This window comes from Astyanax mexicanus, chromosome 1 (assembly GCF_023375975.1).
Source record: "Astyanax mexicanus isolate ESR-SI-001 chromosome 1, AstMex3_surface, whole genome shotgun sequence".
Taxonomy (NCBI): domain Eukaryota; kingdom Metazoa; phylum Chordata; class Actinopteri; order Characiformes; family Acestrorhamphidae; genus Astyanax; species Astyanax mexicanus.
Window position 1 is genome coordinate 121,318,641 of NC_064408.1, and position 9,535 is coordinate 121,328,175.

The 9,535-nt window shown below is 36.4% G+C and overlaps 1 protein-coding gene across 1 annotated transcript in view; it reads left to right on the plus strand.

The window, feature by feature from the left end:
* The window catches only part of nek10 (NIMA-related kinase 10), a 46,080-nt gene extending 36,668 nt beyond the window's left edge, over positions 1-9,412 (plus strand). The window contains exons 30-36 of the mRNA XM_049467555.1: positions 1,314-1,345; positions 2,508-2,608; positions 2,730-2,840; positions 4,208-4,307; positions 5,626-5,678; positions 6,545-6,600; positions 6,680-9,412. Of these exons, the coding sequence (XP_049323512.1) occupies positions 1,314-1,345; positions 2,508-2,608; positions 2,730-2,840; positions 4,208-4,307; positions 5,626-5,678; positions 6,545-6,600; positions 6,680-6,728 (502 nt within the window). The 3' untranslated portion in view covers positions 6,729-9,412. The remainder of the gene's footprint in view (positions 1-1,313; positions 1,346-2,507; positions 2,609-2,729; positions 2,841-4,207; positions 4,308-5,625; positions 5,679-6,544; positions 6,601-6,679) is intronic.
* The last annotated feature ends 123 nt before the right edge of the window (positions 9,413-9,535 follow it).

The following is a 9,535-nucleotide window of genomic DNA, read 5'->3' on the forward strand; positions in this document are numbered from 1 at the left end:
AAAATCCATCACCTCAGAATTAATTCAGTAATTTAGCTCTACACAATGGAGCTCTCAGGATCTGACACACATTTTATTATTAATAAAGATTGCATGTCAACATTTTTATCATTTTAGACCTACTATAATCAATTTTAATTATAGTTTTAGTTGATTTTTGGTCTTTTTTTGTCCATGTCTGCACTGATGGTTTAAAAATCGTACAGTCATGAAAATTTGCCTTGAAGCCATGGAATAGTAATAGAAATAGCATGGAAAAATCATGGAAATTTATTAGTTAAAAGGTGTATGAACCCTGAAGCATGTAACATGTGGCCTGTGAAGTTGTTTGAACTGTAAAGAACGTTAATGGGGAAAAAAAATCTTCTCTGGTGAGCTTTTGTTTACATTCCTCCCCTTTCTCTCTCCCTTTCTGTCGTGCTCAGCGTGACTTTAGTTTCCGCCTGTTCTTTTTTTTTTTCGCTATCTCCCTATTCCTTGGTTTATTTATTTAATTTTTCCTTTCTACTTGGGTTTACCTGCTTTTAGATCAACTGTTCTGCAATTGGGTTCAACAACCCTCTGGGCTGGAGAGCTACTAGTCTGTAGCACTCCATCCTATTACACTTCATTTTCCAAAATGATTTTTTTTTTTTTTTGTGGCCACATAATGGTTTGAAAAAATCTGGCCCGTGGCCAAACTTAATTGCAGACCCCTGTTTTATTTACTGAATTACTGAAATAAAGCAACTTTTTAATGATATTCAATTTTTTTTTGAGATGCGTGTGTATTTCTTGCAGTCAGTGGTGCTCCAGCAAATGTTACTGTAGCTTTTCTGTCAGCTCCAACCAGTCCTACAAGATTCACAGTCCTAGAAACACTTAAACCACAATAATTCCACACTGAAAATCACTGAAATTACAATTTGTCCTCTTTCTGATTGATGACATGAACAATGATGACATGATCAATGCCTGAAGCTTCTGGTCTGTAATGATCTGAATAAGCCAGTTCAGTGCATAACATCTCATAACATCATTCAGAACATAGTGTTATAAACGGCACTGTTGCCACAGGTTTGTCTTATTCAGATAATTGCCTGAATGAGTAAATTGTACATAGTGTTCTTCTTAATACACATAAAGGGTTCGGGGCATTTTATGGAGGACATTCCAGATGTCTTCTGTCTAATATTATTTATTATACCACACCAGAACACTGAGGGTGTGGTGCAGTGTTTAGATAATAGGTGTTGCTTTGTTTCATCAGTGTTTTGGGTTTCCTGGTTAAATCTCTATAATATCTACTGTTCTTTTTGACTTATGTTTTTCAGTGGAGACTGTGTGAAGTCTAAAGCTCGGCCAGGTAACAGCCCTTGTTTCAATATTTGATATTAAAATGTAGAGAATAAAATAGAGAGAAAAATAACTAAATATATATATATAGTTATAATTAATTGTGTATTATTTTGTGTCTGAAATCATGTGGTTTAAATAGAAATAGACAATGAATAAAGCCACGATCTTAAATAGAAAAATAATTCAAATGTAATGTAAATAATCTATAATGAATAGAAAATAATATTGAAATAACAATCCACTAAAACATTGCAATATTTTCTTTTTATGGAACATGAATTTTGATTTTTACTTTTTCTTTGTACAATAAAGTCTGAACTACATCTTTCCAAATTATTTATTCATTATATTAATTTATACTTTATTAATTATGGCACATTTATTAGGACATGCATAGAGATAAGAAATAAATTATGCATTATAAATTGTTACCCCTCTGTTATGCACATTATTGAACATCAATATATTACCTAAATGAACATTTTATTAGTGATAAAATGCAGCCTTTTAAAGTGACTTCTCTTTATAAATATCTAGCACTCGAAAAAGTATTTATTTTTAAGTACCAAAAATATATATTATATATAGGATGAAAAAAATGAAGAAAAAAAAATGCAGTGAACGCTGCACATACCTCGCTCTTAGTGTGTAAACAGCATGAAGCAGCAGAGACAGTGTTTTGTTCATAGCAGTATATTATTTGGCTAATATATCAGATTAAACTGCACCTGATCAGCAGTTTAGTAAATTTGATAGCTAGGTCAGAATGAGTACAGATCACATTCTTACCACAAGCGAACCGGTGCAGAAAAAAAATAGAGCGCACTTGAAAATGATGAGTTTCTTTGATTTTACCAAATTGAAAACCTCTGAAATATAATCTAAAGGAAGATGGATGATCACAAACCATCAAACCACCAAACTGAACTGCTTGAATTTTTGCACCAGGAGTGTAAAGAGCATAAAGTTATCCAAAAGCAGCGTGTAAGACTGGTGGAGGAGAACATGATGCCAAGATGCATGAAAAAAATTGTGATTAAAAACTTTATGAATATGAACTTGTTTTCTTTGCATTATTTGAGGTCTGAGAGCTCTGCTTTTTTGTTATTTCGGCCATTTCTCATTTTCTGCAAATAAATGCTCTAAATGACGATATTTTTGTACATTAGCATCAGGAGGAATCTATGTGTCCCAAAGAAAAGTGCGGGAAATTGAGGACCCCAACCTGAGGCTCCTCGGATTACTCCATAAGATCATATTCATCACTCAGGTGAGACAGCGCCTGAGACACTCACAAATCAATAGGAGTTTTATTGAATGTGTCTTAATTAGTACGATAAATACGATAATTAAGGAGCTATTTTACTAGTAACATTAATCCACATCCTCAGCTTCCTCCAGGACCCAACAGCACCTTCCAGCGGAGAGCCATAGAGCGCTTTAAAAAATCCCTGTTCCAGAGTGGCACCGGCCCCTTTCACCTGAAGGTGGAGCTCAATAAGGTAAAGCTGTCAGCATTAAAGGGTTAATGCACACAGTTCACTTGGATCAGTAATGCAATTATTATCGGTTTAACGCACATTAATTGCGCCACTAAGTTTATTTATTAGTTCATACATGACCTAACGCACCACCAACACACTCTCAGGTTCTATACGCTTTCAGCGTAGCTACACACACTTGCCCCATGCACTTAGTGTAAGAGTCTCTTAAAGGGACAGTGTACAAATTACTGAATACTGGCCGTTACATACAGTATTTCCCCCAGGCCATTTAAATGGTCATCCCCCCTCACTTCCTAAATCAGAAATCCTTACAACCAAGCTGAGATCTTTACCATGAAGTAAAAGAAAGTTTCCTTCCATCCAGTTTATTCTGCATTCATTATTCCAGCATCCCACATCCAGGCTTTATCTTCCCTCAAACACACAAGTATATACAAGTATTTTAATACTGACACTGCTAATATCAATATAATAATTGCATTTTACATTTCTTACATTCATTATTTTACTTACATTTAAATATCCCCTATAAAAACTTGCGTCTTTAGAAGAAAAACAAATGAGATTAATTGCAGTTAATCACAGAATATTGTCAGAATTAATCTGATTAATCGATTGTCACCACTAGTATACATGTGTTTCTGGGCTGTCTGGCTTCAGAAATGTTAATTCTAAAAATGCAAATGTGTAAGTGTAAATAAACACAGATTACTTATAGCTTAAAAACCCTGCGGTTTTGTTTCAGTACAACCAAATGGAGTAAATATCAAGTAGAGCAAAAACACACTATGCAACATTTAAGCAATAATACATGAAAGAGAGTGCTATAATGTGTAACATACCACAGTTCTGACCTTGCAATGTGATTGGCTGAGAGGCGTTTTATGAGTGACATTATCAGCCGGTAATGCACTGTAACCAGCAGCTCTCCATGTATTACTCTGCCACATACAGGTAACTTAGCAAAGATGCAGCGCTTACAAACCAAACACAAACCAAATGCGATGTCATTAAACACCACTGGGAGCTGCTGCATCCCATAGACACAGTGCAGAAATGCCATGTCACCAATAGGTGGCGCAGTCAAAAAATAAATATGCATTATTACACACATTATCAGCCACCAATATCAGGTTAAGAGCTGTTATTATTAAAATAAAAGTTTAACTGTATATATTTTCCAGTTAATATAGAGTATTTTAAGCTGAATGTAAAATCACGAGAGTCATGAGAGCTGTGCGGGCAGAGGAACAGAAAAGTTATTCATAGTGTGCCTTTAAATATTCTAGAATTAATAATACAGTAATTAGCCATTACTATTGTAGCTGCTTTAGCATTAACATAACCACTTCCTGTTTTGATAGGTCCTCCAGGGAAGCCAGGAGGTGGTGGAGTTGGTGTCAGGCAGCAGGGAATGGTGGCCTAGGGTCCAGTCTCTCAGCAGACACCCAGCTAAGGCACATGGTAAGACTGGCAAACCACCTTCTGTTCTGTCAGGTGCTGAAATTAGTGAGGGGTTTTTTGGTTGTTTTAACTTACTATTTTAACCAGCTTTTTCTCCTCAAACTTTAGCTATGCTGATTATCATTGTTAGCTGATTAGCTACACCTACTCCGATTCGTTTAAAGTCAGACTCCGCCTCTTTTTGAACTGCATTGCCGAGTCGCATCACAGCGCTAAGGCTCAGAGGAAAGCGCAGCGACTCGGTTCTGATACATCAGCTCACAGACGCAGCCTTGTGCTGATCCACATCACCCTAGGAGTGATGTGGAGAAAAAGGGCCATCTACTGTACCTACCCGGAGAGAGCAAGGACAGTTGTGCTCTCCTAGGGCTCTGGCAGCTGATGGCAAGCTGCATAACCGGGATTCGAACCAACGATGCACATTTGCCTAGAATGTCACTTAAAACGATATTTAAAGCAGCAGTGGTTGTATAGCGGTGTGGGTAACAGCACTGCCTTCACTAAAACAGACTAAGCACAATTTTTCTTCTCAGACCTGGCAACCACACCATGCTCTAACAACAAGGGCCATATTTTGGCAATCTGTTGGCAAGCCATGAACCATGCAGCTTGATTTAGGATGTGTCAGTGTCTTTGCTATCGTAACAACGGGCAAAGTACACCTTGAAACACACAAAAGACACATACTTATTCTCTTAATTAATCATAGGTGTGGTTAATTTTGGGCGTAACATGAAATAAACCAATCAGCGTTACTTTCCATTACCTTTAAGAGTCAGGTGAGCTCTGACTTTGGCGGATTACTATTTTAACGGTGCAGCTACCTGGACGTGCTTATTCAACCTCGTTCATTCTGTTTATTGCTGATGTAAAAGTTTACATAGCTGCCAACAGGCATGCGCTATGGGTTTGTGCACTGCTGCGTGTTTATGTGCCAAGATAGCAATGAACGTCTGACTGTTGGCGTCTGTCTAGGTTGTATTCAGTCAGTGGAGCACCTGTGTTTTCCTTTGCCAAGATAGCAATACACCAAAAATGTACCTGAACACACCCCACTTCTAGACCACCACACCCATCAGTGTAGATTTATTCAGAAGCACTGTTGCTATTTAAACGATGCAGGTGGAAGATTTTAGTTATTGCATTCATTAGAAGGCTAAGAATTGAGACAGTTACTCCAACAAAAGCAGGAGACATTCTTTTTTTTTTTAAATATGCTTTATTTTAGAAGAAGCAATAAATGACCAGGTGTCTCATCACTTTGTCACTATATAGTGTATTATATCATAAATAATAATGCATTTCACATCTTTATCAGGGGAGTCGGGTTATTCCTGTCTTCGTGAGGGCATCACCTACGAGCAGATACAGGTCAGTGTGTAAGATAATTCCTCATATTGTACCGTGTTTTTGCATTATAAGGTGCACTAAAAATCCTTTAAATTTCCCAAAAATCATCAGAGCTCCTTATAATCCGGTGCTCCTTATGTATGAATTCTATCAGTCAGGTATTAAGGAGCAGTAAAGTCACTCTGCTGAAGTACAGAGTTATACAGGAGTTTCAGTTTAGTTCTCCAGCACCCAGACTCCAGACTGAAGCCGAATTAGCACTAGCCGCTAACCATGCTAAGCGCTAGCTCTTTCGCCATTCAAAGGAGAGTATATCGAACTGTAGTCTGCTTGTTTATCATGTTAAAACAAGCTACGTGTTACAAACCGCTGGCTAATATCGCATTTGCTTACCGGAACACTCAGGGCTCCTCAGTGTAGTCAGTCTGTTAGCGGCTAATTCTAATGCTGCTGCACCCAGCCTTAGTGGAAATCTGGAAATATAAGCTTACTGTTTTTTTTTTTACCTAACTTGTTTACTTAACTTACCTTAGCTTTACAGGTGATTTTAGACATTGGACACACACAGGTGAAAATAGACATTTATTGATAATGTAATATAATTAAAAATTAAATATTATTAATACTGTGGAAAGTGTTTTTCGAGAAAACAGTGGATTTATTTGATTCAATTTGTGGTCTATATGTAACTTAATGTTTTAAATATAGTGGATTTAACCTGAAAAAAAAAAAAACATTTTCAAGACCTATGCTTATTTTGTGTTGCACTGTTCTTTAACACTGTAGTTAAAAATGGTCAGTTTTAACTCTAAAATTACAAAAAAATGTAAAAATGTTGTGTTTAAATCAGGCTCTGGCTCATAATGTATGTTTGTGCTTTTCCCCAGAGCATGGTTGAGGAGGTGCTGGAGCAGAGCAGCTATTACAGCACACCTTCAGCCAGGTATTCTTTATTCTTTTTGATTTGTTCCTGTTTTCTCCCAGTTTTCTTCCTGTTGATTGGCCGTTTCTGTGGATTGCAGGACTAAGTCAGAGATAAGAACGGGAAGGAGCAGAGCTGCTAGCCCATGACTTCATCCGTTACGCCTGCAGAGACATCTACAAAGTTCGAGTGATGCAATGACCTGCAAGACTGAATATGCAGAAGCACAAGAAGATGAGGAGAACTGAGAACAATTACAGTCATTTCCCTGTTTTACACTCAGGGACACGAGTTTCTGTGTGACGAAATACGGCCAGCGCTGAATATGTGCTGTAGAAGCACAAATATCCATTAATTAGCTGGACATTTCTCGAATTAACTTGTTTTTATTAATGTTGATTAATGGCTCAATTTAAACACATCAGTTGCTGTGAAACTCCTGTCCTTCCTGCACTGTTCACAGCTGTTGCACAAGTGTTTGTGGTGTTTGTAGCTCAGCTCCTCAGTGCTGGATGCATCCTCCAGGTGGACGGTGGTTTCCGGTTGAGAGTAGGCTGTGCACGATTGGCTGCTGCTTCTCACCAGTGTGTGTGTGAATGAGTGCTGAGTGTAAATGCTTGTGTGTAAAAACGTGATTGCAAAGCACACTTTGGTTTCTAGAAAGGATGCCAAAGTAAAGAAAATATTCATTAATGAGTTGGAACTTTCTTAAATAATCTGATATTAACTTTTAATTTTAATTGCTTTCATTTATGCTGATTGATGGCTCAATTTAAACACATCAGTTGCTGTGAAACTCCTGTCCTTCCTGCACTGTTCACAGCTGTTGCATGAGTGTTGGCAGTGTTTGTAGCTCAGCTCCTCAGTGCTGGATGCATCCTCCAGGTGGACGGTGGTTTCCGGTTGAGATTAGGCTGTGCACGATTGGCTGCTGCTTCTCACCAGTGTGTGTGTGAATGAGTGCTGAGTGTAAATATCCATTAATAAGCTCTAACTTTCTCAAATGAACTGATATTTACTTTTAATTTTAATCGATTTCATTCATTTTGATTGATGGCTAAACTTAGACATACCAGTAGCTGTGAAAATGCACTGTTCTTGCACTGTTCACAGCTGTTGCACGAGTGTTTGCAGTGTTTATAGCTCTAGGAATGGGCACAGTGTCTTGCTCATGCGTGTCATATGTTACCGCTGATTTACATTTATCCATATTAACATTTAAAAAAGATTAATTTACAGATATTATCACTTTATTACTAGTATAAATTATTATTTTATATATGTACACTGTATTTCATACATTCTGATTAGTAATTACACTATTAGTGCAATATGCTAATAGTTTTGAATATAGTTTAGACTAGTAGTAATGTGCATTTTAAATATGTGTAGTTTTTTATTTGAATAACAATATTTTAGATATCTAAAATTTAACTAGTAATAATACAGCATTTATTATATATTTTTATAATAGTATATCTCAAACTATATTCTTTACTAGTCAAAATTACAGTGTAAATGTAAGTAATTACAATTTCTGCTAGTAAAAAATAAAATATAGATTTCTTTAGAGACTTCTTTTAGTAAAAAAACAGAAATATAGAGAAGAGGGAGTAAAATTTGATGTAAACCAATAAAAAAAAAATGTACATCTGATATCACTAGTCAACATTTCTGATATCTAATTGAGTTTTAGTACTAAAAACTGCATTACAAAGATCTGTAATTTTAGTTTTAGCAGTAAAACTGTTATAGAGATCTGTAATTATAGTTTTATTAGTACCAACTTTGTTATAGATATATGTAATTCAAGCTTTATTAAGAAAACTGCATTATAGAGATCTGTAATCTTAGTTTAAGTAGTAAAAACTTTGCTACAGAAATCTGTAATTATGGGTTTTAGCAGTTATAACTGTTATAGTGTCATGCAGCCCGACTCTCCTTCCACACCGCCGGACTCCATTTCCCAGAATCCTTTGGCTTATGACGTTACTGTCAGTCGCTCTCCTTCGCCCAATCACGTTACGCTCCGACGCTCAGACTCACCTGTGTTCTGAGGAAGTTCCGGGTTATGCTGATCATGTTTAAGTATTTAAGGCAGCACTATGTAAACATTCTTCGCGAGGTATTGTCGACTTTTGTTGCATACTAAGCGGTTCTTCTATGTTTTTCTTGTGTGATCTCTCGTTACGACCCTGGTTTTTGGTTTATTGGTTTATGTCTCTGGATTTGCCCCTTTTGGATTTAATGCTTGGCTGGACTGTCTTTTGGTTTCGAACACGGACTGTATATACGACTACGTCTTTTGTATCTGGTGAGATTATTGTTTGTTTGGCTCTATTGTTTATAACACCTGGTTATCAGCCTGTAAATAAACCAGTCTGTTCATTTTACTCGGCTCGCGTCTCTCCCCTCTATCTGGCGTTACATATAGAGATCTGTAATTTAAGTTTTAGTAGTAAACTGCATTATAGAAAGCGGTCATTTGCGTTATAGTAGCAAAACTGTTTTATAAAAATCTGTAATTCTAGTTTTAGTAGTAAAACTGTATTATAAATATCTGTAATTCGAGTTTTAGTAGTTAAAAACTGATTTGGCCTGTATAGCTGGTGTGATTTTAGGGTTTGTTATAGAAATGAGGACTATAGAATGCGATCTGATGCGATGTGATGACTTTTCTTTGTGGGTTTTTTTAAATCTCAGGCTAAACTATGCACTTTATCTGAAACACAGCACTGCAGAAAGACCTGGTGTCGGTATATTATAAACATACAATCTGTTTATGTGATACTGAACAACTATTTTGTGAATAAATACTCAAATTCTAAAAACATATTGTGTTTTTTCTGTATTTACTGACCGGTGTTTCTTTAACTTGGTATTACAAAATAATGACCTTATTTTTGAGATTATGTGACATGTGACTTACAATATTCTTAGCATTTTTGATTAATTT